This window comes from Phocoena phocoena, chromosome 11 (genome assembly GCF_963924675.1).
Source record: "Phocoena phocoena chromosome 11, mPhoPho1.1, whole genome shotgun sequence".
NCBI classification, from domain to species: Eukaryota; Metazoa; Chordata; class Mammalia; order Artiodactyla; family Phocoenidae; genus Phocoena; species Phocoena phocoena.
In genome coordinates this window covers 332,164-360,125 of record NC_089229.1, presented here as the reverse complement: position 1 = coordinate 360,125, position 27,962 = coordinate 332,164, and the positions used below count along the sequence as shown (strand labels likewise).

The following is a 27,962-nucleotide window of genomic DNA, read 5'->3' as shown; positions in this document are numbered from 1 at the left end:
GCTGTACACACATTTGGGGGCGGGGCCTCAATACTGTCAAGGGCGGGGGCTGTAAACATGGCCGGGGGGCCCTGCCCACCCCTAGTGGTCTGTAACGACTGGACACAGAGCCGCCGAGCAGGGCCGGGCTCAGGCGTCTGACAGGCAGCTCTGGATCTGGTCCACCCACTGCTGGGCTGACGGCACGTCCTGGGCACAGAAGTTGTAAACACGACGCGTCGTCTTCACCTGGGGACGCGGGACACTGACTCCACGGCCCCACGCGGGCCGCCGCCCCCCCGCGCCGCGCCCCCCATCCCCCGGCGCCCCAGCCGCAGCTCACGTCAAAGAAGGCCTTCTCGTCCACACTCTTGGGGGCACCCAGAGTGGGAGTGCCAGGCGCCACAGCCTCCACCTCCGCCAGGTCGATGAAGCCCTTGCACTCCGTGTCCACTCGGTGGTCGTAGTAGCGCAGCTGAGCAGGGGCAGGAGGTCAGGGCAGGGCTCCCTCGACTCCCCACCCCAGCCAGCCCGCTGACCACTCACCTGGTGCTTGGTCTTGTCCAGCACAAACCAGCGGGCCTTCCAGGGCTTCATGAAGGCCCCCTTCTTGTACAGGGTGCCCTCATAGGACCTGCGTTTGCAGGAGAACCGGCCAGAACAGCCATCAGGGCCCGGCAACGGCCCCGCCTCCCCGCCCCCGCCAGCCCCAGCAGCAAGACCGAGGCCCCTGTCCCCAAACTGACCCAAGCCCGGAGCACTGGGCAAGGGGACACGAAGAAGCCTGGAGTTGTCCCCAGAAAGGACCCCCTCACGCCCGTCACAGCACAGACACTTGGGAGGGTCCCACACCAGAGCCTCAGGGTCTCAGGGAAACAGCCCTACATGCAGAGCAGGGGCCCCTGACACGGAGCAGGCCGGTCCGGGGAGGCGACTGCGGCAACGTGGCCCCTCCAGGCCCAGAGGGTGGGATGCAGCCTGCTGGGCCCCAGCCTCACAGGTATCCCATGGTCCCTGTCCCTCTTCTCCTCCGCAGCCACCATGGCCTGGCTGTGGTCGCCAGTTCTATATCCCAAACCCCTTCCAAGCCCACCTGCTTCTCCCCAGCAACGGTCACAGCTTAGGCCACCATCATGGCCTCCCCGGCAAATCAGTCCACCTAAGAAATAACGACGCTCCCCAAAGGCACCTGCCCGCACCCATCTGAGAACTGCCTGGGACCCCAGTCGAGCCCCCCTAGCTCAGAGGTGTCCGTGGTGCAGAGAGAGCTGCTTCTCACACCTGTTCTCACTCTCAGCTGTCTGAAACTGGCTGTACAGGGTGCTGGTGCTGCGGCGGGCTGCCTGGCGGGAACCAGACGCACTTGAGCCGCTGCTCTGGTCGCTGTCCAGGCTGAGGCTCAGGGTGGAGCCCACGGGTCCCTCCTGCAGGTACACACCCAGCGAGCGGCGGTGGTGGGGCACGCTGGACACCAACAGGGAGCTGGGGGTGCCCTGGGGGCAGGAGGGTGGGCCCGTGTCAGGGGGGTGGCCTCCACCTCCTCCTGGCAGCAAGCCCACCCCAGCCCCCCACACCCACCCCCGCTCACACGTTCGTCTTGCCGGCCTTCAAGGCGCTGGGCAGCTTTCACCCGATCCCAGGCATCCTTCCAACGCTCAGGGGGTCGGCCCAGCTCTGTCTCCAGCCGCTGCAGCTCCTGGAGGAGAATCAGTGACAGATTACGCAGAAAAAAAGTACCCAGACTAGAACACGAAAGGACAAAAGTATGGAAGACGTAGGACAGGAGACAGGGAAAAGATCTAACGACTGTGTAACTGTCGTCCAGAGGAGGAGGCAAGGGGGAGGGATTGGGCAGAATCAGTATTTGGAGACAACAGATGAAGAGACATCAAAAATATACTCAAGGGACTTCCCTGCTGGCACAGTGGTTAAGAACCCGCCTGCCAGTGCAGGGGACACGGGTTCGAGCCCTGGTCCGGGAAGATCCCACATGCCGCGGAGCAACTAAGCCCGTGCGCCGCAACTACTGAGCCTGCGCTCCAGAGCCCGCAAGCCTAGAGCCCGTGCTCCGCAACAAGAGAAGCCACCGCAATGAGAAGCCCGCGCACTGCGACGACGAGTAGCCCCCGCTCACCACAACCAGAGAAAGCCCGTGCACAGCAACAAAGACCCAACGCAGCCAAAAATAAATAAATTTAATTTAAAAAAAATTATTAGACAAGCAGAACAGCAGGAAAATAAGAAGCATCCTCAGGGGAAAAGTTAAAAGAAACAGACCCAGAAATGAACTAGACACTCAATTAGCATACAAGAAGTTCCAAACAGTTTTTATAAATACATTTAAGACTTAAAGATGGACATAATGGTTGAGCAGATGGGGAATCTCTGCAGAAAAGAAAAACTATAAAGAAAAATGGAAACGCTAGAGCTGAAAAATACAATATCTGAAGTGGAAAATTCATTAAACAGGCTTAAGAGCACGTGAAACATAAGAAAGAAAAGAGCAGTAGAGTTGAAAACAATGTAACAGGAATCATAAAAATGAACTGCAGAGAGGAAAGATTGGAGGAAAAAACCAAATACAGCCTCAGTGACCTAGCGGGCAAAGAAGTCCCAGAGGAAATGAGGGACAAGATCATGCAGAAAAACTTTTCAAAGACATAACGGCCTAGGGACTTCCTTGGTGGTCCAGTGGTTGGGACTCTGCGCTTCAACACAGGGGGCGTGGGTTCGATCCCTGGTCGGGGAACTACGATCCCGCATGCCGCGGGGCACAGACAAAAAAAAAGAAAGAAAGAATGGCCTAAAATGTACTAGGTTTGATTAAAACTATCATCCCATACATCTAAGAAGCTTAAAGAACTCCAAGCAGAACAAACACACACAAAAAACACCATGTGATGGCCAAACTGCCGACACTAAAGATGAAGACAAAACCTTAAAGGTAGGGAAAAAAAGGGTGATGCTACACACGGTTTACAAGGATAAGAACGAGCACCAACACTCAGTCAGAAACAATGCAACAAGCAGAAAACACTGCAACGACATCTTTAAACTGCCAAGTATAAAAAGCTGTCAACCTAGCATTCTACATCCAAAGAAAACACCCTTTAAAAAATAAAGGCATAGATGCGGAGCAACTAAGCTTGTGTGCCACAACTACTAAGCCTGTGCTCCTAGAGCCCGCGAGACACAACTACTGAAACCCGTGCACCTAGAGCCCGTGCTCCACAGCGAGAGAAGCCACCGCAATGAGAAGCCTGTGCACGGCATCAAAGAGTAGCCCCCGCTCGCCGCAACTAAAGAAAGCCTGAGCGCAGCAGTGAAGACCCAACGTGGCAATAAATAAATAAACATTCCTTTAAAAAATAAATAAAGGCATAGAAAGAGAAATTAAAGAAACAATCCCATTTACCATTGCATCAGAAAGACTAAAATGCCTAGGAATAAACCTAAGGCGGCAAAAGACCTGTACTCCAAAAACTATAAGATGCTGATGAACAAAACTGAAGATGACACAAACAGATGGAAAGATATACTGTGTTCTTGGATTGGAAGAATCAATACTGTTTAAATGACCACACTACGCAAGACAATCAACAGATTCAATGCAATTCCTATTAAATTACAAATGGCCTTTTTCACAGAACTAGAACAAAGAATTTTTAAATTTGTATGGAAACACAAAAGACCCCGAATAGCCAAAACAATCTTGAGAAAGAACAGAGCTGGAGGAACCATGTGCCCTGATTTCAGAATATACTACAAAGCTACAGTAATCAAAACAGTGTGGTACTGGCACAAAAACAGACACAGGTCAATAGAACAGGATAGAGAGCCCAGAAATAAACCCATGAACCTATGGTCAATTAAACTACAACAAAGGAGGCAAGAATATACAATGGAGAAAAAACAGCTTCTTCAATAAGTGGTGCTACGTGCTAAAGAATGAAATCAGAACATTCTCTAACACCATATACAAAAATAAACTCAAAATGGATTAAAGGGAATCCCCTGGCAGTTCAGTGCTTAGGACTCCGCACTTCCACTGCAGGGGGCATAGGTCTGATCCCCGGTCAGGGAACTAAGATCCCACAAGCTGCATGGCACCACCAAAAAAAACCAAAAGGATTAAAGATCTAAATGTAAGACCAGATACTATAAAACTCCCAGAGGGAAACATAGGCAGAACACTCTTTGACATAAAGCACAGCAATATTTTTTTGGATCCATCTCCTAGAATAACAGAAATAATAACAAAAATAAACAAATGGGACCTAATTAAACTTAAAAGCTTTTGCACAGCAGAGGAAACCATAAACAAAATGAAAAGACAGCCTATGGACTGGGAGAAAATATTTGCAAACAATGCTATGGACAAGAGATTAATTTCCAAAATATACAAACAGCTCACACAGCTTAATATCAAAGAAACAAACAACCCAATCAAAAAATGAGAAGACCTAAATAGACATTTCTCCAAAGAAGACATACAGATGTCCAATAGGCACATGAAAAGATGCTCAATATACCTCACACCAGTGAGAAAGTCCATCATTAAAAAGTCTACAGGGGAGGGACTTCCCTGGTGGCAGTGGTTAAGAATCCGCCTGCCAAAACAGAGGACAAGGGTTCGATCCCTGGCCCGGGAAGATCCCACATGCCACGGAGCAACTAAGCCCGTGCACCACAACTACTGAGCCTGAGCTCTAGAGCCCGCGAGCCACAACTACTGAAGCCCATGCGCGTAGAGCCCGTGCTCCGCAACAAGAGAAGCCACCGCAAATGAGAAGCCCGCGCACACTAACAGAGAGCAGCCCCCGCTCACCGCAACTAGAGAAAGCCCGTGCACAGCAACGAAGACCCAATGCTGACAAAAATAATAAATAAATAAACGTATATTAAAAAAATGTCTACAAATAACAAATGCTGAGAGGGAGTGGAGAAAAGGGAACCCTCCTACACTGCTGGTGGGAAGGTGAATTGGTGCAGCCACTATGGAAAACAGTATGGAGGTTCCTCAGAAAACTAAAATTAGAACTACCATATGACCCAGCAATTCCACTCCTGGGCATATATCCAGAAAAAACAAAATCTCTAATTCAAAAAGATACATGCACCCCCCTCCAATGTTCATAGCAGCAATATTCACAAAAGCCAAGACACAGAAGCAACAGATGAATGGATAAAGAAGATGTGGCGTACTTATACAATGGAATACTACTCAGCCATAAAAAGAATGAAATAATGCCATGTGCAGCAACATGGACGGACCTAGAGATTATCATACTAAGACAGAAAAACACAAATATCATATGATATCACGCATGTGGAATCTAAAAATATGATATAAAGGAACTTATTTACAAAATGGAAATAAACTCACAGACATAGAAAACAAACTTATGGGGGCTTCCCTGGTGGTCCAGTGGTTAAGAATCCACCTTCCAATGCAGGGAGCGCAGGTTCCATCCCTGGTCAGGCAACTAAACCCATGGGCCACAACTAAAGAGCCCACATGCTCTGGATCCCATGTGCTCTGGAGCCCGCGCACCACAACTAGAGAGAAGCCGGCGGGCCACAACTAAGACCCGACGCAGCAAATAAATCAATAAATAAAAACTTACGGTTACCAAAGGGGATGGCAGGAGGGATAAGTTAGGAGTTCGGGATTAACATATGCACACTACTATATATAAAACAGATAATCAGCAAGGATCCACTGAATAGCACAGGGTACCATAGTTAACATCCTGTAATAATCTATAATGGAAAAGACTATAAAAGGAAGTGTATATATGTATGTATACATATATATATATATATCTGAGTCACTCTGCTGTACACCTGAAACTAACACAACATTGTAAACTATACAATAAGAACAGAAATGGTGAAAATAAAAAAAAGAAAATGAAGACATTTTCAGGTTAAAAAAAAAAATAAGCTGAGGGAATTTGTCACTAGCAGATTTGGATTACAAGAAACATTAAAAGCTCTTCAGGCTACAGAGAAACGATACAATACCAGATCTACCCTGAGAATGAAAAATACTGGGCACAGCAAATAGAAGACGTTTTCCTTGTTTCCTAATTTTTTTAAAACAAAGTGGACCATTTAAAACAACCATAACCCATGCTCTGTGCTGACGTCACAGGTAATAGTAAAAGGGCTGATGACAAAGGCAGAAGGGCAGGAGCGGGCAGTTCCCGTGGGGGTATGCAATTCAACCCCAGATGCGCTGGGACTGCAGTCACTGACAACCGCTAAAAATAACACAAAGATACAGCTCAAAAGCCACACAAAGTAGATAACATGGAAAAGTAATACTCAACTGTCAGGAAAAATAACAAAAGGAAGAAAGCAGCAAAAAAAAAAAAAGTCCCACGAAAGATAGAAATGGGTAAGAAGAAGACCTAACCACATGCTGAGTACCAACCAGAAACTCACCGTTAACTGTAAAGACACAGACCAGTCAGAAATGAAAGCACTACAGACAACATCACGCCACACAGACGCTGGCCTAGGGACACCAGCTCCAAGACCACGGGCAGTACCAGAGAGAAGAGGACGGTCCTCTGCCCTCTGTGCTTGTGGATCCCCTTCACCCACAAAGCCATGACCCAGGCTCCCCCAAACCCTGCGTGGCCAGTGCCTTCAGCCTGGGCCACTGCTGGGCTGTGAAAACCTTTCCACCTGCTCGTTTACACCTCACCACCTCCCTGAGAGGCAGGAATCAGCCTCCCCACTTTCCCCACAAGGAAGCAGCCACTCGGATGCCTAGATATCCCTCCAAAGACACCCAGCCAAGGGGGGGGGCGGGCAATGCAAACCTTCCTGTGGTCCGGACCTGAGGCCCCGAGGGAGAACTCCGGCCACTGGACAGCCACCCTCTATGCCATCCCAGCCTCCCCCCAAACTCCAACCCCAAGGGGCTCTCTTCTCTCTTCTGGGGGCCCGTGTCCTATTGAATCCTGATTGCTGAGGCTAAGCAGACGCGCCCACTAAGTCTGGCAGAGGGAGTGAGAGAAGCCTGAACGTCAACCCCAAGCTTCCAGGCCCATCTCTCTCTGAAGGGGGCACCACCAGGCAGGAGGGAACCCAGCAGAGCACCGTCCACATCGGGGGCCGGGGGGCCGGGGCAGGGCCACCGGACTGACGTGCGCTAGGACCCCCTCTCCCCTTCTCAGGGGCCACACGCACCTCCAGCAGCTGGGAGATGGCATCGGGCTGGGCTCGGGGGCAGCTGTCGTAGCAGGGCCACACCACCCGGCGCCTGCTCTGGGGGGCACCCCCATCGGGCCGCTCCTCCTCCGGGGGCTCAGGGGGCCCCTGCGCCAGCTCCCAGTCATAGGGGGGGCCCTCGGCCAGCGTCTCCTCGGTGTAGAAGTCCCACACCTTCAGGTTGGACACGTTGCTGTACGGCCGGAGGACCTGGGGGCGGGCCTGGCGTGAGCACCGGGGCGCGGAGGGGCCCGCCCGCCCCGACCAGGCTCTGCTCACCTCTGCGTCCTCGGGCGCGTACAGGTAGTTGTAGAACACCGGCGTCCTCTTGCTCAGCCGCTCCACGTACTCCCACACCGAGCGGCAGGCCGCCTGGCCCCGGCGCTCCCCCTTCTCCTCATACAGCAGCCCTGCAGGGGGCAGCGCTGAGCCCGGCCCCACCCCGGCTGTGACAGCGCCCCTGTGCCCACCTTCACCGCCCCCGCCCCCACCGTACCCAGCTCGATGCGTTCGTAGTCCGAGTCCAGCAGGAAGGTCCGGAAGCGATGGGACGCGTGATGGTAGCCGAGGAACTTGAGGTAGAATGGGCTGAACTCGAACTCCATGGGGAACTGCAGGTGGACCTGTGGGGCATCAGGAGTCAGCGGCCAGCGGTCAGCACGCACAGCCCCCCACCACGGCCGCCCGCTCACCTGGTGCACGCAGTCCAGGAACTGCAGAAAGACTGGCGTGAAGCCACTGCTTTGCCCGGCCAGGGTGTGGGCCCCGCGGTGGCTGAAGCGATGGCCAAAGGACAGCCACTCCTTCTCCACCAGTAGACGGAAGCCCTCCAGGGTGCGGTAGAAGGGGTCCGAGAGCAGCTGCACCAGGGACACCACCTGCCAGCAGCGCCATGGGTCAGCAGGGCGTGGGGACTGGGCCCAACACCCGCCCCCCCCACCACGGCCACTGCGTACCTGAGTGGTGATGTCCCAGCCGTCCTCCAGGCTCACCAGGACAGAGGAGCCCGAGTCCAGGAGCTCCACCACCAGCACTGACACCTGCAGCAGCTTGTGGATCTGCAGGACCCGCAGCCCCTCAGCGCCTCTCAGAGCCCGTGGCCTGAGACCCCAGCACCCACACATCCACAGGGGCGGTGGCTGTGCACAGCCTGGACGGACCGAAATGCTCCAGCGTGCTTCCTCCCACCCGGCCGCCCACCCACCCGCCTATCAGCGTCTTCTGGGCCTGAAGAGGCATCCCCTCTCCTTGACGCGCCCAGCCCCACCCTGACAGAGAGTAGAGGGCTCCGATACAGCTGGGCCCTGGCCTCCCTCCCCTGTCCATGTACCACCACTGGGAAGTGGCCATCATCCCCTCCCGAAGCCCAATACTATCAAAAGAGCAAAAAGCCCAGACCCCGCCCACCCACGGCTCTAGGTAAGTGGTGGGGCCCAGCACCCAGGCGGGCACCGGACGGCCCCTGCCCATCGCATCCCCTCCCCCCGGGTAGCCGTCCACCACGGTGGGGCAGGGGCAGTGGAGAGACCTGGATCAGCCACTCTGAGTCTTCCAGCGAGCACAGGAAGGAGGCTGAACCGGGCTCGGTGGCAGGATAGCCGGGGACACACGCCTTCAGCAGCTTCTTGAAGCTGCCTTTCACCTGCCGTGTCTCGAATACCTCGATGGGCACCAGCTCCCACTGCTGCAGGGGATCTGGCCGTACACCCTGGAGGAAGCCGGCCATGGTGAGATGCGCCCAGGCCCCGTGCCCCCACCTGGCCCCAGGACCCTGTCCCAGTCACCTTGAGCTGGGCTTTGTCTCCAATGATGTAGAGGGCTGCACGCTGGGGCCGGAGAAAGCCTGGGTCGGGGGGGGCCCCGTTGGCCTGGGGGGGACCCACGCCTGCTAGCCGGGTGCCTACATCAGTGCTGAGCCCACCGCTGCGCCCACCGGCCCGGACACTGCCCCATTTACCTGCACAGAGAAACCAGGTGAGCACCGGAGCAGGGCCAGGGCACCACTCACCTGGGGCAGAGCTCCCAGGGAGAGCAAGGGTGGGACTTGGGGTGTCAGGCTGTTAGTGGCCGGGGCTGTGGCGAGGGCTGGGTTACACTGGTCTGTCCCACGGGGCCGTTAGTGCCAGGTGTGGGGGACGTTAGTGCCCTGAGCAGTCACACGGGGCCATCAGTGCCAGGAGTGGGGAGGCAGCCTGCGCGGTCAGTACAGTACCTCGGGGCGCAGTCCGTCTGGAGGCCAAGGCCGCCATGGGGTTGGACAGCGTAGTGACCCTGGCTCTGGGGCTGGGCACTGGGGGCACAGCAGAGAGAAGGCTCAGGCCTGGCCCCAGGCCCGGGGGTGCGCCCAGCAAGGGCGGAGCTGTGGCCCAAAGAAACTGGGTGCAGGGCTGGGTCACCACCGAACCCCCGGGGATCCCAGAGACAGTGAGCATCTGTCAAGGTCCTCTGGGCCCCCAGGGCAAACGAGGGAGCACAGGACCCGGTGGTGGGTAGGAAGGGTCAGGGGACAGGCAGGACCCTGCCTAAGCTGCTCATGACACGCAGCCACCAAGCGGCCCCTGCCCAGCACACAGCAGCAGCAGGAGGTGCCCATGAAGCGCAGCCCAGAGAAGAGGAGGCCCAGCCCGGGAGTGCCCAGCCTGGAACCTCAGAGGGTGGCTCAGTCCAGGACACAGGCAGGCCCAAGCCCCAGCACAGAGCCACCTGTGAGGACCAGGCCCGAGGCTTACGGGCTGGGACGGCCCAGCCTGGAGGCACAGGGAGCCCGCAGGAGGAGGCCTCTGGATTTCAAAGCCTGCACCTGGCTCTGACCCAGGCTCACTTGCCTCTACAGAGAGGGCGCAAGGCACCAAAGGCCAGCATGGCGCCAGCCCACTACGCTGCAGGCAGAAGCATGGTCACCCACAGTGAGGACAGTGTGTCCTCGTGACACAGAGTCTGGACCGGAACCGGTGTACGGCTGAGGCGAGCCGAGACCTTGTATGCCCCCAGGCAACGAGTGGGAAGGCCCGTGCCCAGAACTCGGGGGACACCCAGAAGCAGCACCAGCGGGCTGTGGGGACATTCAGAGATGCCCAAGCAACACTAGGGGAGACACAGGCACTAGGAGACGAAAGATCCTGCGGGGAAGGTGCTGCCTGCAGGGGCCACTCAGAACCACTGGAGCGGGCGGAAGGCAGGAAGACAGCGCGACCATGAAACACACTTAATGATGGACTCTGATGTTTGGAAAACTAAAAGCCACTCAAACTACAGAGCGGTATTCCCAGTAGAGGACCAAGAGGAGTAAGGCCTGCGCCGCTTCAGAAGGTGGCACCGAGCCCAGCGCTTCCTAGGGCAGCATCCCCATTAACCACCGTGAGGACAGCCTGGCCACCCTGTTCCCAGCCCCCTTGGCCCCGATGCCCAGCAAGTGGTAACAACAGCTACAGACGGAGCACTGAACTACAGGCTGCACGGGGACTGGGGGGCTGGTGTGCGCCAGCAGCAGAGGAGGTGCCTGCGGTTGGGGTGCTCCTCAGGCCTCACTCGGGAGGGGTGAAGGCCCTCCAGCTACGGGAACGAGTGGCGGCTGCACCAGGAGGCCCTGTGCCACGGGCAGGAGCAGCCTGGGCCAGCGTGGGGGCAGTTGGCCATGGGGATGGCTGCAGACTCGGGTGGTGAGCTCACAGACTCAGGGTGGGCAGAGAGGGAAGAATCAAGGACGATGCCCGGGCTTCTGGAAGGCTCAGCCCCACAGGTGGCCTGCCAGCCCCCAAGCCCACCTGAGAGCTAGAGCAATGCATCTGGGAGCCAGTGCATCTTGAACCTAGAGCAGCAGCAGAGAAAAACGCAGACAAGTGTGAGGGGAGGGAGGGAATCAGGAAGGCCTGAGCGACAAGTGACCCCTGGTGTGATGTCTGCACAAGCCAGGGTGGGGGAAGGGTCTCACAGAGAGAAGTGACCCTCGTGTGACATCGGCCAACTCTACACACACAACCGCCAGGACGGCTCCAGGTGTGTACAAATCCCTGGTAGACGCTGTCACCACATCTGCTGAGGTACAGGCAGGGGTTGGCTCAGGCCAGCATCTGGGCAATGGTCAGGCCCAGTGCGGGCAGCCTCCCAGCCCTCATGCCTCCAGCGGGGTGATGAGACCTCCAAGCACGGACTGAGAGGCAGCTCGCTGATCACCAACGTGAGGACCAACGTGGGCTAGGTGGCAGCTCCGAGGAGGCCCAGCAGCTTTCAGGAGGGCCAAGAGGATGAACCGGAAAGGACCAGAGATCAGTGAGGGAGGGTCCAGGAGGGGAGATGGAGGGAGATGGGCAGGTAGGGGAGAGGCTGTCACGGGGGGAGATGAGGGAGATGCGGGGGCAGGATGGGGGCAGGTGGAGGGTAAGCGGGGTGCAGAAGCGATTGCCTTGGGGCCAGGCCCTGGGGTGAGGCTGCCCATCCTGACACAACCCCCACCCCCCGCCTGCACGCCCTGGGGCCCTCCTGGGTGTCTCCTGTCTAAAACCCTCTCCCAGCGCCAGGCATCCACATGGCTCACCCTGCCACAACAGGGTCCCCGCCTGTCACCCCAGGAGACCAGACCACTGCTTGTGGACAGCACGCTCTTCTAAGGGTCACCCTGCACCAGCACCCCGATGGCAAGGGGTAGGGCCCAGGATGGCCCCTGGGCGCATGCCCCAAATTCCTGGGCCTGCTGCCTCCTCTGTGAACCCCCAGAGGAGTAGTCAGAGCTGGGCCTCAGGACACTCACCTGCTCCCACAGCCCAAACACTCTGCCCCCTTGTCGGTCTGCTCTCCATAAATGCCATCACTACCCCCCAGGTCCTCCGGCCCCGAGCACCCTCACCGTGACTGCCCATGTGGGCCGAGGAGAAGCCGCTGAGGGTGTTGCGACCGGACGCATCAGCATAGCGCGGCATGGAGCTGACCACGGCCTGCAGGTACTTCTCCTGCTCCAGGCTGCTGGAGTCGGCCTGGGACTGGCCTGCGGGAGGAAGTGGAGCTGGGGCGGGGCGCCGGGGGCGGGGCGCCGGGGGCGGGGCGCCGGGGGCGGGGCGGGCTGCAGCGTGAACAGGGAGCCTACCCGGAGAAGGCGCGTTCTGGGCCTTGAAGAGGCCGACGACCCCCTTGCCGTGCAGGCCCCCTGAGCGCAGCAGCACGGCCTTGGAGCGGCCGCTGCGCCAACAGACCACCGGGAAGCGGTTCTGGCGGTAGCAGCGGGAGACGCGCTGCAGGGCGTTGTCCTGGACGCTCTGGGGGACGATGAGCAGCCCCGGATAGCTGCGAGGAGGCGGACGTGAGGGGAAAAGCAGGCCAAAGGCACTCTGGACCCACAGCCGGGCGCCCCTGGGCCTTCGGCCTCCTGGAGGCCACCAAACCTGCCGCGCTCACTGCTCACCTGCGGCAGATGGCGTACATGCGGTTGACCGGGGAGATCCGGAAGGGCTCGGATTTCGCGCGGCTCAGGCTGCTGCTCAGCGTGCCCAGCCCCAGGCGCTGGTAGTCCCGGCAGCACGCCCGCTCCACCAGGCTACTCATGGTCATGCGGTCCGAGGGCTTCAGGGCCAAGGAAGGGGTCAGCGTGCTGGGCTCCAGCTCCTCTGACACTGGGGCGGGCCAGGCACACGGGGGTCATTACCCACGGGCTGCCCGGGTCCCTTACCCCTCCACGTGAGGGTCTTCACCCAGACCGCCCACGGCTCCCCACACCCCCACCTGAGATCTCGTCCTCCTGGTCCCCAGGGGGTGGCTGGCCCCGGTGCTCCCAGCTTGGGGGGCTGTACTTCTTCCGGGTGACATACTGCCGCCCAATGGTCCTCTTAGCGTTCTTCATCAAGTTCCGGGACAGGGTCCTGGGGGGGCCCGAGGAGTACAGTTGCAGGGTCAGCAGAGGTGAGGAGATGGACAAGGGGACACACACACAGTGGTTCTGCGAAGGGAAGGTGTTCTGGCCTTGGGGCCCAGCTCCCTACCTGAAGGAAGGACCCTTGTCCTTGGTGGCACGGGGCGGCCGGCCAGGTGTGTGGGCAGAACCCAGGGTGAGCGCGAAGGTGCCCCTGATATCTGGCGGGTACCGCAGCTTGTGCAGCTGCTTGCGGAAGAGCTCAGCGCTGTCAGGCCCCACCTCCTCGTCAAAGACCATCTTCAGCAGCTGTGTCAGACATGAGGCCCTCAGAGGCTGGGAGGCCCGTGGGCCTGAGCCCCGGCCACAAAGGCGGACAGGCCTACGGGACGCCCCGTGCTGCATCACTGGAGCTCGGGTGTTTCTAACAGGATGGACGGGTGAGGGCCCTGCGACCAGACGGCCCTGAGAAAGGCGGCTAGGTCTACCGTGGGACTGTGAAGGGCCAGTCTCGCCTCTCCATCCGGTGACGGACACGTCCTGAAGGAGCGCCCCAAGGACAGAGGGTGAGCGGAGGGCCTGCTCCCCAGGCTGCATGTAGCCGGAGACTCAGGAACCCAGCCTGTGTGTTTCATCTAATCTGTGTAGGTCTCAGCTGGGCTGGGCTTGTGCAGCGCGCTCCAGACACGGCCTCTAGGGTTCGGGCCTTGCAAGGTAAACGGGAGAGCCCCAAACTGGCACATGGCGCAGGCAGAGGACACCAAGCTAAGACACAGCGACTTCCCTGTAAACTCAGGAATCACAAAGGGCTCAGTGCTGGCTCAACGCCCGCTCATGAGAGCGAGACTAGGGCTCGGATGCCGCCTCCTGGAGAGGGCCGCGACTCAGGGGCCCACAGACCCCACCCAACACAGCCCACGCCCCAGCCGACCTGGAAGGTGCAGGAGCGCAGCTGCAGCCCGTCCGGCAGGTACTGGTCACTGGGGGTCTGGATATTAATGCGCTCCTCCTTGGTCAGCGCAGCCACCGGGAAGGAGCGGACCACCACCTGTTCCCCCACTTATAACAAGCCGGGTGCAGAGTCAGGGGGACGGGAGGGGTCGAGGGTCACAGAGTCTCAGGGTCCCAGAGCTATGGGGTAGACCGGGAGGGTGGGGAGGAAAGACAACAGCCTATCTCCCACAGAGACCCTAAACCCCTGAGAAGGGGAGAGGGAGAGGCAGAAGAAGTCCCACTAGCCCGAAGACCTTGGGGGGGGCAGGGGGAGGGGCAGGGGGAGCGGGGGCAGAGGGGTCCAAAGGCTCACCCAGGGGGTCAGTGGGCATCCCCGTGAAGATGACCCGGTACGTGGTGAGGAAGACAGCGCCCTCAGCCGGGAGCAGTGCGGGGCCGCCCCTGCTGCCCCCGGCACCCTCCTCACGCCCATCCGGCAGCAGGTAGACACGCAGGCCGTCCAGCACACACTCCTCACCGGGCAGCAGGCGTGGCCGAAGCAGTTTGGGCTGTTTGGGGACAGGAGCAGTGCCTCAGAACATAGCCCAGTCCTGGTGCCCGCCACTCCCCGGCCCCTACTCACCTTCTGGATGGGGGGCAGCCTCTTGCTCTCTCTCTGCACGGCCTCCAGGGTCTCGATGTGCATCTGGACGATGTCTGGGGGAGAGCAGTTCTCATGCCCTGGCCTGCGCCCACCCATCCAAGGGGAGTGTTTCCAGGCCCAGACCCCATACCTGGCACCATGACATGCAGCCCCTTGAGGTGGTCGCTGGTGACCCCACTCTCTGTGCAGACCTTGTCCACGAAGCGGTTGATGAAGCGGACCACGGCCCCGGGCACGTCACAGGTCTCTGCATCCTCGAAGCCGCTCTCTGTGTCGTAGCTCTCCGCCACGCTGCCTGCCATGCTGGGCCGGGGAGGGGCACAGTGGGCACAGGCCACCCAACCCAAGGCCTGTACTGCTCAGGTCCTGCCCCCAGGCCACACCCCACCTGCTGGTGAGCAGGCTGTTGCTGGCGCTCTCCAGGTCGCCCAGCCCTGCGCGCTCCCGGAGCAGCCGGCTCTTGGTGCTGTCCAGGGGCAGGAGCAGGTAGCTCATGCGGCTGGCGTAGTGGATGGCCTGGCTGAACACCGTGCTCTCCTCCTTCTGCACCAGCTCCTGCTGCTTCTCACGGCTCAGGGTGGGCCACAGGCGCCTCTGCTCAGATGCCACGTCCAGGGCAGAGCGCTCGTCCTCCTGCGTGAGTGCCTCCCCAACCTGACCCAGGGGCCGCACGTGAGCCAGAGCCAGGCCAGCCCCATCCCGCGGGCCCAGGGAGTCCCCACACACCTGGGAGGGGTCTCGGTCCTCGGCAGGCTCCAGGTAGAGGGCCCGGATGTGGGTCTGCACATCCCCGTAGAACATGGCCTCCCAGAACTGCGGCGTGCTCCACACTACGTGCTCCTGCACGCAGCTGTACGCAAACTGCGTCACCCCTGGGCTCAGCTTCTGCGGAAGCCAAGAGGGAGTCAGCGGGTGCAGCCGGCAAGAGGTTGGGGAGACTCTGTCCGCCCCAGCACTCACCCGGCAGAAGGCAGTGACCAGGGGCAGCAGAGCAGCTGCGATGCCGTGCTCATCCAGGGAGGTGCAGTCCTGCAGTAGGGCCGGGGGCGTCGGATCCCGGCCCCGTGCCATTCACACCCCCACCAGCACCGCCGACAGAGCAGCACCTCCCATCAGTCCCCGAACCGTCTGCACCAGCTCCCCAGGGCTGCTCGGAGGTTGAGGGCAGGAGGCCCCTGCACCAGCCTCCCACAAGGATTCTCCCCACGCCACCCTCACCGGCAGACCGGGGCCTCCCAGTTGTCGGCACCGCCAGCAGATGCACCCTCATGGGTGGGCCGGAGAAGCCCTGCCCGGCCCCACCCTGTGGCCACAGCGCCAGCAGGGTGTGAGGCCCGGCCTCACCTGCAGACAGCAGTTCATCATGCGGACCACGAAGTCGAACTGCTGGTGGTCAAGGACTGCCCGGTTCTGTTGCACGTGCAGGTGCAGCTCCTGGGCAAGGCAGCGGCGGGCCGCACGCCCCTTTAGGGCCCTCAGCACGGCCGGAAGCAGCTGCGGACGGGGAAGCAAGGGGATGAGGGCACGAGCTTATGTGGACCCAACCGTGCCCTGAGGCACAGGGAAGGCCTGGCCTGGACATGGGGGCCAGAGCCCAGGCTCTCAGCACAGAGGAGACCGGAAGCCATCCGGTCAGGTGTGCCCAGACTGGGGCTTCAATGCCCCAGAGAGACCAACGCTCTAGTGGAGCCAGCCTCCCGCACACGAACCTCACAACACTGCCAGTGCTCTGAGCGAGACCCCACGGCCAGCCAGGGCCCCAGTGCCTAGAACGCACAAGCCTAACGCAGAGCCAGCAGCCGGCTCAGCACTGGGCGGGCCACAGAAAGGGCTGCACTTGTCCCGTTGATACTCCCGCACACTGTGAAATGACCAGGAACCCGATAAAGGGCTGGTTTAAGAACTAGGTGCTTCACAGAGAACCGCGCAGCTGTGAAACACAAGACAGACTCAAACTGGCTGTCCTGAGAGACCCAAAGTGTCAGTGGACATCACAGAGGGCAGAACGCTAAATGAACTCCACTTTCTGCAAGTAAAAACAAAAAGACACGTGTGAGTCGACACTAGTTTCCGTGAGCGATAAAGAAGACACTTAACAGTAGAGACTTTCAAAGCATTCTGACGACTAGAAGTTGAAGAAAATTCCTCCCGCGGAGCCTCCCCAGCAGGCTGCACCCAGCTGTTCTGAGGTGGACCTGGTGTCCACCTGCCCTTCTTGCCAGCCCAGCTCCCTCCAGCCGCCTGCAGGAGAACGAGGGCCAGGGCTCCTCTGAGAGCCGCTGCGCTGGCCCAGGCCGCCCCCACCCAGAGCCCCCAGCGCTCCCTGTGCCCGGGTTACCCTCACCTTCTTGGCCTCAAGCATCTTCCCCTCGAACACGTAGGAGATGCAGTTCCGGACCACCTCCAGCCGGCGCGCACTGTTGCCGTGGAGCCCACTGCTCCGTTCCAGTATGGCGGCTGGGGAGCAGAGAACGTGCTCACCTCTGACCTCACGTCCACCCTCGGCCACACTCAGGCTCCCCCTCCCGGTTACGCACTCATGGGGGGCCCTGAGGGCACGGTGGTCTTCTTCTCGGCCTTCACGGCCGGGGGTGCGCCCTGCATCTTGGCTGTGGCCTGATCCACGATCCACTGCACCATGCCCTCGTCTAGCCGGGGGAAGGGCCGGGGCGCCCGCCGCAGGTGGCTGGCCTCCCCTGGCCTCTGCACCTTGTGCATGGCCACAGCAGGGTACGGGTTCTCCTGGGGGGGGACACAGGCAGGATGGGCGAGCAGCCCCGGGCCAGGGCAGCACAGTGACCCGCCCCCTCGTGCCGCCTGCCTTACGTTCTTGTAGAGCTGCTCTGCCAGTTCCTTGACATGACGCAGGACACGCTGGGGGTGGCTGTCATCCGCCCGCATCCGTGCCACCTCGTGGGCCACCAGCTGGGGGAGGAAGCAGGGTCAGGCGGGCTGGCTGGGGCAGGGAGGGGGGTGATGGCGGCTCCTCCCAGCTGGGGTCGGGGTGCACCTCATCAAATAGGTCCGTAGGACGGTAGGGGACCCCGCGCTCCGACACAAAGCCTGCAAAGGCCATGCCCTCCAACACCTTCATCAGGAAGTCATCCTCCACCAGCCCACGCTGGCCCAGGAAGGCTGCCTGCGGTGCACAAAGAGGTCAGCCCCTCGGGCACTCACCTTCTGCCCAGCCCCGCCCCCACCTGGCGCCCACCTTATGGAAGCGGATGACAGGCTCCGGGTGGATGCGGACCATGTGCAGACACCAGCGGTAGCCTTGCAGGAGCTGAGCAAAGAGCCGCAGGAAGACGGCGCGCAGCTCCTTATCCTGGGGCATACGTGAGGGCAGGTGAGTGCCAGGCCCTGAGCCTTCCAGGCACCTCACCCTCCTGACCCTCCAAGCTTCCTCCACACAAGCCACAGGGCCTCCTCTAAGACTCGGTGCCGACGGCCACTCCTGTGCAGGACCCTCCGAGGCTCACACCCACCCCACGCGGCCCTGGCGACCCCCTGGAGGAGCGCTCAGCACCGGGTGGGCCTGGGCCCCCAGAGGGGCAGCGACCCCCACCTGCATCTTCAGGGAGGAAGTGGACGTCGTAGGTGGAGGGAAGGCAAGATCTGCCAGCTCCAGCTCTGGATCCAGGACCTGTGGAAGCAGCAGGGAGCAGGGTCAGCTGCACACCAGCCCCACGCTCTGGCTTCCTCTGGCCACCAAGTGACCCCACCCCAGCCTGCCCGAGGCCCCCGGTCCTGCCTCACCATGCTCAGAATACTGTGTGTCTGGCTCTGCAGTGGCTCTGGCAGGGGTGGAATGTGCACACACTCGGGCACAGTCACTGTCCCTCCATCAAGATCAGCTACAATCACATCCAGCTGTGGACCGAAGGGAGCGAGCGGTCAGAGAGCCACGGGCCAGTCAGCAGGGCCTGGAGCAGCCCAGCCTGGAGCAGCGAGGCAGACGCCGAGCAGGGCCCTCACCAGCTCCTGGGCCTCTGCCTGGAAGGCAGCGTTGACTCCGATGATGAAGGGTGTGGGCGTGCTGAGCACCTCCAGGAGCTGCGCCGGCAGGATGGGCACGTACGTGAAACTGCAACGGGCCAAGGCTCAGCGCGACAGCCCGAGGGCCAGGGCGGGGCGGAGGGACTGCGGGGCAGTGGGCAACGGTAAGGTCAGCACCTGTATCTGAGAGGGAAGAGCAGCGCCAGGAGTCCCCGGCAGGCATCCGAGAGGCGCTGGTAGCTCCGGGACAGGAAGAGCACCTTGTGCTCCGTGAGCGCCGCACAGAACAGAGACAGCACGTTGGTGATGCCTGAGGAGGAGGACAGGCTTAGAGGGCGCAGGCGCCCGCCCTGCGGTGAAACCTCGATGTCTGTCCGCCAGCCCCGGGAGGGGAGACGAAGGACTGTGTAGGGGCTGTGGGGCTGCGGGCACCAGGCTCACCCAGCTGGCGGAAAAGCAGGGCCACGCTGCAGCGGCTGATGGGCAGCGAATCGGTGAGTGGGGTCTGGATGACCTGCCGGTCCCCAGCCCCCAAAGAGATGGTTCTCTGTGGAGAGAGAGGGACCAGTGCTCAGCTGCTCCACCCAGACCTGGATCACCCCCAGCTTCACAGCCTCAGGCGGGCCTGGGGGAATAACAGACCCCGAGGTGGGACTGGCCAGGACGGGCAGCACAGCACAAGGGAAAGGCCACGCCTGGCCTCTGTCGGCCCAAGCAGTGCTGCAGAGAAAACGCTGGGCCTCTGACCTGGGGTGGGGACGGGGCCTGGGTGGGCAGAAGAAACAAAGAATCCGTACCACTCCGTCCTCAACAGAGTCCAGCTGCACGGGACAGACAGGCAGAGAGACACAGTTAGACACACCCACACGCGGGGACACAGACGGGGGGGTGGACAGATAAGCCAACACTGACACCCAGAGACAGGCACACCCAAGGAGGGAGAGGACAGAGGAACCAAAGGGTGCCAGGTGGAGAGCCAGATGCGACATGGGACACAAGACAGGCAGGGCCAAGAAAAGAGGACAGGCGGCGGCACCAAGACGCAGGACAGTGTCCGAGGCTGGGGCCGCACTCCGCCCAGGCTGGACTCCGAATGCCTACCAGGCCCCACCCCGTGGCCTCAGGCACCAGCGGGTCCTGTGGCTGCAGGTGGACAGCAGCTGCCTCCTGACCCACCTGTGAGCCCCCGGCCAGAGGGATGATGCACGTCAGCAGGTTCCCAACCACGTTCTCCAGGCCCACGTTCAGGCCCTCCACGTGGATGGTGTAGATGAGACCCAGGCTGTTCTGCAAGGACCACAGATCGGAGAATGACGGCCCAGCCAGCGGGAGCACCCCACATCCTGCCCTGTGCCCGGCTGCCCGCCTCACCCTGAACACCTCCGCATGGTCCAATCGAGACACCAGCACCAGCGTCTTTGGAGCAAACAGCTGGCCGGGCGGGCCAGGAGCTGCAGTTGACAGTCCCACTGGGCCTCCCTCACCTGCCTCCTCTTCCCTCTCGGCAGTGTCCTCGGTGCACAGTCCTTCCTGTGGACAGAAGCCCCATATGCCAGGCTCTCAGGCAGGTCTCCTGAGGCCTGGGGGCTGGGGGTGGTGGTGAAGGGGGACACGGGACACAGGTGACTCAGACAGGACTGGCCCTCTGGAAACTTCAGCCTTTGTGGGGTTGGGTCACCAGGACCAGACACACACAGGACAGAGGGAGTCGGCCACAGTCAGAGGCTCGGCCCAGGCAGGGTTACCTGTGTGGGCTCCACGGGCTCCCAGAAAGTCAAGCACGCGCAGTAGTGCCGCTCCGAATTGATATCGGTGAGGACAGCAACAAAGAAGGTCGGCGGGTTCCTCTCGGGACACAGCTGCCACCCACTGGGCTGGCAAAACTATCGGGAGGAAGGGGACGGGGGTCAGCAGTCAGTTCCCTCTAGCCCCCTGCCTGCGAGGGACTGCACAGCCAGGGCCTGGAGGCCGGGTTCCAGTGCAGCCAGCAGCAGCCTGCTCTGTGACCCACGTGCCTTGCCTCCTGGACCTCAGCCTTCTCCCACACAAAAGGGAGTAAGAGCCTCCGGCCTCACTGTGCGGGGCGAGAACCCTGTGATGCAGGGCATGGTCCCCACCACCAAGAGGGAGCGACAACAAGACGTGATGTGGGCACCAAGCGCCCGGCCAGCCAAGCCTGCACCCCCGCCCTACGTTCTCCAATGCAGCTGATGTCTCCTTGTACCCAGCGGGGTCCTCACGGTGCCTGCCCCCCACCGTCTCAGCACCCCAGCCCTTGGCTCCAGGCCCTGGGGGAGCACCCACACTCACCAGCTCGATGCCCTGGGGGAACGGGTTGTCCTCCCAGTCCTTCTCTGGGAAGCGCTGCAGGATCTGGCCCTGGCCTTCCGCACTCCCTGAGGACAGGAGCAGGGGTCAGAGCACCTCCCACCTCCCACACCCGCACCCGGTCAGGAGCCTCAAGGGTCCAAGTGGAAACATCTCACCCATCCTGGCCCTCAGGTGGCACCAGACCAGCCCCAGCTCCCAAACCTATGGTTTCCCTAAAGACAGTCCTGTGAGGAGGGGTCCCTAGGCAGCCACAGACCCCAGGACCACCAGAGAGCATGGAGAGAAGCCCCTGCTGTGGGGTCGGGGTCCCTGCAAGCCTCTGGCTGGGCCAGGCACCAAGAGCACAGGAGGCCCATCACAGATGCAGAAAACAAACTTATGGTTACGGCGGGGGTGGGGGATAAATTGGGAGATTGGGACTGACATACACACCACTGTATATAAAACAGGTAACTAATAAGGACCTACCGTATAACACAGGGATCTCTACTCAGTACTCTATAATGAACTTAACGGGAAAAGAATCTAAAAAAGAGTGGATATATGTATATGTATAACTGGTTCACTTTGCTGTACAGCAGAAACTAACACAACATTGTAAATCAACTCTACTCCAATAAGAAAAAGTTTTTTAAATGACCTGGAAACTTTAAAAAATAAAGTAAAACAAAATAAACTGTGAGAGCCTCAAAAAAAAAAAGGGGGGGCACAGGAGCCCCAGCCCAGGGGAGCAGGGGGAGATACTCCCTACTCCCACCCCCACTACCCCCCTCCTGGGTCCCGCCCACTGTGTCAACACCCCCAGCCAGAACCCACACCCAGCCTGCCACATGCCAGCATGCCCGCCCAACTGCATAGCACCTGCCCCTCCAGCAAGGGGAGAGCTGTTCCCGACTGTTCCACAGCCAGCACCCAGCTTAGGCACTCGGCCCACAGCCCTGCTCCCCGCCTCCGCCTCACCTGCCAGCCCTGGGCCCACTTGAGAGGTGCAAGGGTCTCGCACCTGCCACCTGTGCCGGCGGAAGGACCACCCGTGCCTACAGCCCCAAACTGCGGCTTGTCCCCGCTGCCTCAAGAGGCAGACTCGACAAGCAAAGGTCCCAGAAGACAGCCAGAGAGGGGTGGGGCTGGCAGGAAGGACAGGAGCGCTCTCCCGAGCCCTGAAGGTGGTGGCACACAGGCCTGCTCCCTGCCTGCAAAGGCCGCCTTGCACACAGCCACAGACCAGGTTGCCCTGTGCAGCCCTGAGGGTCCTCTAGACCAGGGAGAAGGGCATGGCCCTGCACCCGCAGCCTGCTAGCTCCCCATGTGTTCCCCAGAGAACCCCCTCCACTCCCAAAGCCACTTGGCCCTCTAAGCCCCCTCCGGTCTGCTTCCCCCACTCCAGGCCCAGGGCAGTGCTGCCAGGTCCAGTCCACACTGGCAGGACCAGCTGGAGGCCCCTGCCTCTTGCCCACCCTTTGTGGAAACAAACCTGGAGGCGTGACGAGGGTCAAGTCGGGGAAGCACTCACCTGGGCGTCGTGGAGGAAGGACGGGGGTCCCTGTTCTGCCCCCAGCTCCCACCCAGCATGGCAGCAGCTTGAAGCAGGAAAGACAAAAAGCTCTCCACCTTCACCTCCCACACTCGACAAGCAGGTCCAGCCCTCCGCTCAGACCAGCCTCAACACTACTGCCCACACCAGCAGAAGAGCAGGGGCGGATAGGGAAGGCCCAGAAAGCCCCCGTGTGCAGCCTCTGAGGACCTGTGAGATGCAGTCCCACGTCCAGCCTGCCTGGTCCACCTGTGACCTGAGTGGGCACAGGAGCCTCAGACCGAGCTGGGGGCCTGGGCACAGGCCTGGACCCAAGGGCACTGGCAAACGGACCCCAGCAGCCCAAGAGCACACACTCCCCAGGCCCCCAGAGGCAGAGGAGCTGGGCTGCAATCTTAGGAACCCGCCACTCTCCAGGATCACGGAGGCAATACCAAAAAGGTCAGCAGCAGGCAGGTTGCTGCTGGCTGGGGGAGCAGGGGTAGTGAGGGGCTGTGACTCTGACTCACCAAACCTCAGCTTCCTGCTCCCCTCCCCCTCCCACCACTGACACTGAGAGGAGGTGGCAGACAAGACAGGGTGGGGGAGGACAGGTGTCTGCTGGTGCCTCACCTACCTACACACACACACACACACACACACACACACACACACACACACACCCCGAAGCCCCCAGGGTCCATCCAGGCCCACTCCCAAGGGCCACCCTCAACAGGCCCAGGCTGGCTCACCCTAAACTGTGGCTCCTCCCCCAGGGCCAACTTGGGTGCAGCCCCAAACCACCATCTCGGCTCAGCCCTGGCTGGCACCCAGGGCTCACCCAGTTCTTGCCACGAGGCAGCAGGAGGAGGAAGGAAGGGAGGTGTGTGTGGATGGGGACAGTAGCCTCTGCCCCATCTCCCTCCCGAAGCCACTGGGCAGGTGGCCTTCAGGGGGCTGCTTTCCACAGCCTCTCCCCCAGGGAAGTGGGCAGAGTGGCTGGCCACCGGCCACTGCCCACTCTCCCTACCCCATTCATCGTGGGGAACGTCGACTCCCACGTGCAGGGCTCCACCCTCCAAAGAACTGAGCGCAGGCTTTCCTGGAGGTGTCCAGGCCGCCTACAGAGGTTGTGGGGGGGGCGGGGCGGGGAGGATGGCACTAGGCTGGGCAGGTGAGCATTCCCCCGCCAGCTCCTCCTCTGGGCCATGATGGTCCCAAACTTGGCCCTCAGGTCTCAGCCCAAAGAGCATCACCTCCTCTAGCCAGCTCTCTGCACCCTGCCCAAGTCTGGGGCCTGCAGTGGGACCGCAAGAACCTCCCACCCTCTAACACAGCCTTCTGGGATTCCTGGTGCACCTGTTGGCCAGCTGAGCCAGACAGGAGCTCCACGAGCAAGAAGCTACATCTCCGCGTCCAGCGCTGCACAGCCCTCAGCCTAATTAGGGCTTGCTGATCACAGACAGCCGCCGCACCACCCTCCCACCACGATCGGCCCCGCTCACACGCCACAGGCAAACAGGTTCCTCAGTAGGAAGTCCAGGGCAGCTTCCGGAGCCCCAAGGCACACCAGCGCTCGCCGGCCCTCCCTGGAAGGGCGCACCGTGGATGCGTCCTGACTCCCTCACCCTTCTCTGAGACCCCAGCCCATGCCTCAGCTCTGTGCCAACAGGGGCCGGGCTGCAATCTGGCTGCTGGCCTGAATCCTGGGGGTGGGGGTAGGGCTCTGCCACATCTCCCAGTGTCCCCCACCCAGTCGAGCTCTTGAGGCCGTGAAGGGGACTTACAGCAGCTGAGTCCCCTGCTCTCTTGGGGTAGACAAGAGAGAGGACACCTCCACCCCATGGTGACAGGACTAATCCAACCAGCACAGCTGTGCGTCACAGGGCGGGACTTGGGGGGGCCCTAGGAGGAAGGGCACAGAGATCCCCTGAGACACAGATGGGGACAAGAGCTGTGTCCCCACAGCCAGCCCCAGGGCGGGGAACACAGAGCTCACGTTCGTCATCTGCTGGCAACGCCATCACCAGTGCCAGGCTCCGATGCCTGGGCCGGCCCAGGCCAGCATGTGCTGTGGGCAGAGGCGAGGGAGGATGGCGCCCTCCGCTGCCCGCCCCTCCCTACACCCAGCGCACACACCCTGAGATGAGCCGGGCCGTAGGAAGGACGGCAGCGTCCTGCTGCAAACCCAACCTCCCACCTCAACACAAACCTCCACACACAGGCCGCTCCCAGCTGGCCACAGCACAGGACAAGTGCAGAGGGGCTGCAACCTCTCCAACCTCCCCGGTCAGACCCGACTGGCTCTGACCCAAGGACTTGGACCCTCGGGCTCCCAGGGTGGGGCTGGGAGCCAGCCAAGGCCATCCCAAACAGCCCCAACCTGCTCCAAAGAGAGGGCAGGAACATGGGTGGGGAGAGTAGATGGGGCCGAGGAATGTGGCCAGCTCAACATGGTCAGGACCAAAAGAGGCCAGGCCAGGGGTGGAAAGTCTTCTTCTCAGATGTTTGGGGGTGGAACCCCCAGCAGCAGGAGGGGTCCAGCCCCTCCTCCCTGGCAGATATGCACTCAGCCATCTGGTCAGATCAAAGACACACCCCGGCACTGGTCACACTGTGTAAAATCAGCTGACCACCATCAGGGCACTCCCTGGCCAGGAACTGGGCAAGGTAGTCTCTCTGGCCCCCACGAAGTCCCCAGGGCTGGGCCAGGGTGCAATACAGGCTAAACCCATGTCCTTAGTGAAGGAGCTCCCCCAACTCACCAAGGGAGGAGCCTACACCTTCTGAGATGAATGGAAGGGAACCACCCAGTCCCCTCCCTGCCCTCCTGCCTGGAGCGGTCTGCCAGGTAGTAACCACGAAAGCAGGGTGCTTCCTCAGGTAGGACTTCGGGACTCAGAGCCCAGAAGGTCCGCACAGGGTGTCCGGATCCAGGCCAAGGACAAGCCTTCCACCACTCGGCACTCTCCACTGAACCCAAAAGACTCTATGTCTTGCCCTAGCGTCCTAGGCCTGCCAGCACGCACGGGTGCCTGCGTGCCACCTCCCGCAGAGGTGCCCACTGTCTGTGCCAAGTGCTGTCCACACACTGGCTGCTCAGCATTAACAAGACACCCATCACTTCCTGGAGCCTTCTGTGTGAACAGCTCCATGTGTGTCTGTCCACCTTGTGCTCAGAGCAGCCTGGGAGGTCTGTGTCACTCACCCTACCCCCACATGAGGAAGGTGAGGTGCGGAGGGCCGAAAGACTGGTCCAAGGTCACAGAGGTATCAAGTGGCAAAGCAGGGACCACCGAGCCTCACGCGGCGCTCCTCTGCTTCAGACTCCCCCACCACCTCACTGTGCCCTCAGCCCCACAGCCGGGATTCCAGCTCGTGGGCTTGTTCCTCACAGGGATGGACCAGTCATGCCAAGGGAGGCCCTGAGGCTGGGTAGCCAGCCAGCAGCTGACCAGCTCCAACCCCGGGAGACAGTGGTTAGGGGGCTCCATGGCCCCCCAGCACTACTGAAGGGGACATCTTGAGAATCACTCCTTCCGGCCACTTGGGGTGAGCAGGCACTGTGGGCGCCAGCCTTCTCCCCGGCTCTGCTCAGCGGCCACACACACCTGGGGTGCCCAGCGCCCGTGTGGCTCCAGCCAGCTTGTCACGGAGCCCACCCATGCCTCCTCTCACCTTCCTCACATTCACTCCAGCCGCCACCACCATCAGCACGCTTCCCACACTGCCCTCGGCGTCCTCAGCCCCCAAGCCCACTCTGCTCACGCAGCCCCTGCCCTGGCACGCAGCCTGGGGGCCCTCACGCTGGGGCAGCACCTTGGCCAGCCTTGTCTCCCTGCATCCAGTGCACCCCGCTGCTGCAGCTGGCATGCCCTCCTCACTGCCCCCTCCCCACATGCCTTGGAGCAGACAGCTCTCCCTCTGGGCCTGTTCAACACTGACAGTGAGCCTGCCACGTGCAGACTGCAGGACGAGGACAACTGGTCCTTGCCTACAAGAACGCCCTCCCTGAAGGGAGAGACATGCTCATGACTGAGGGTGTCGGGATGGATACGACAGGAGGAGTGGAGAGGAGGAGCGAGTGTTGAGTGAAAGGGCGCGAGGAGGGTCTGGAGAGTGTGGAGTCCAGAAGGTACAGGCTCAGCCAGAAGAAAAGCAAAGAGGAGTGCAAGTCCGGGTCCTGGATGGTGACAGAGGCAGCTGGGGTGACAAGAAGCAGGGTAGACTGGGGGTCTCGACCCCACTCTCAGGCTCAAGGTTCAGCCCCAGCCTGACCACACAGCCACCCCACCCCCCAGTGACACGCGTGCCCTCCTGCAGTTTGGGATCTGAGACCCCAGCTTAGCTCTGGGGTAGGCAGGGTGTGAGTCCCAGCCCCTCTGGGGGCTCAGACCAGGCACTCAACCTCTCTGCCCTGACTGCACTCTACACATGGGGGCAACGACAGGGAAACCTCGGTGGGCTGTTGGCAGGAAGAAGTGAGATCACGCACACAAAGGGCTGTGCAGGGCCTGGCACGCTGAGTGCACACCCCAACACTGCTGTCTCCACGGCTGTTGCTGATGTCACTGTCAGGCTGTTTTCTCCTACCCCCTGGGCTGAAGGGCTCTCAGACACGGGCGCTGACCCTAGACACGGACCTCCTGGCCATCGGCACCAGTCACCACACCACTCTCCCACCCAGGGCTTGGCTGCAGGCATGAAGTCGGCAGGCCCTCTGCCAGGAACACTCTTCTCTCTCCTCTCCACAGTTCCCTCTGAAGTCCTCCGAGTTCCAACTCAAACACCACCTCTTCAAGCAGTAGTCCCTGAACCCCACCCCTTTTCTGCATGCTCCCCAGCCTCCTGTACCTGAGACACGGCACAGGGGCCGGAGGCTCCAGACCAGAGGCACTGGGGGTCAGAGGAGGGGCTTGCAAGTGAACGTTCCGTGCCCCTGGAAGCAGAGCCGCCCGGCAGTCCGCCAAAGCAGAGAGAGCCCATCCCACCCAACTGGGAGTCGGGAGGCCGAGCCGCCCCAGGGCCCTCCCACCTCCGGGGCGACGCCGAGACGCTATCGGCCCGGTTCTGCCCTGACTGGGGTGGGCAATCCCGGCCCGCCCCGTCTCGCCGCGCTGCCCACCTCGGGGAGGTCGGCCCTCCGTGACCCCCGACCCCGGACTCCTAACCAGGGCGGCAGGTGCCCGGCTGACCCTGGGGCTGCCCCGCCGCCCCGGCTGATCCTCCCCGGCTCCCGGTCCCCGGCCCTCAGCCCTCGGCCGCGCGCCGGCACTCACCGCGCGGGTGCGGCCCGAACGCCACCAGCACGAAGTAGTCCGCGAGCCGCGCCATGGCGAGGGGCGCGGGCGGGCTCCGCGGCTCGGGGACGCGAGGACGGCGCTCTCATGGCCCGGCCCCGGCCCTGGCCCGCGCACCCCGGACGCCTCGGGCCCGCTCCACGGCGGCGGCCAGGGCTCCAGCCGCCATCTTCCCAGCCAGCC

General features: G+C 61.1%; 1 protein-coding gene across 2 annotated transcripts; it reads right to left on the bottom strand.

Annotated features, from left to right (window-relative positions):
- Window positions 1-129: 129 nt before the first annotated feature.
- SBF1 (SET binding factor 1) lies at window positions 130-27,962 on the bottom strand. Of its 2 annotated transcripts, XM_065887531.1 has the most exons (41): window positions 27,759-27,962; window positions 20,946-21,031; window positions 20,381-20,518; window positions 20,007-20,165; window positions 19,812-19,922; window positions 19,077-19,182; window positions 18,813-18,945; window positions 18,615-18,723; window positions 18,396-18,509; window positions 18,205-18,282; window positions 17,851-17,964; window positions 17,650-17,778; window positions 17,466-17,564; window positions 17,177-17,381; window positions 16,984-17,096; window positions 15,984-16,133; window positions 15,600-15,668; window positions 15,366-15,524; window positions 15,028-15,293; window positions 14,770-14,942; window positions 14,619-14,692; window positions 14,349-14,544; window positions 13,974-14,101; window positions 13,173-13,351; window positions 12,916-13,052; window positions 12,599-12,806; window positions 12,284-12,480; window positions 12,047-12,184; window positions 9,416-9,493; window positions 8,988-9,160; window positions 8,732-8,911; window positions 8,160-8,261; window positions 7,896-8,081; window positions 7,700-7,826; window positions 7,483-7,613; window positions 7,183-7,413; window positions 1,568-1,675; window positions 1,261-1,472; window positions 526-613; window positions 323-454; window positions 130-228 (listed from the first exon to the last, which is right to left on the bottom strand). In XM_065887531.1, the coding sequence occupies exons 1-41, from the start codon at window positions 27,811-27,813 to the stop codon at window positions 130-132; spliced, it is 5,670 nt and encodes a 1,889-aa protein (XP_065743603.1). In that variant the 5' UTR covers window positions 27,814-27,962. The 2 variants fall into 2 exon arrangements, with proteins under 2 accessions (XP_065743603.1, XP_065743604.1); XM_065887532.1 differs by lacking the exon at window positions 9,416-9,493.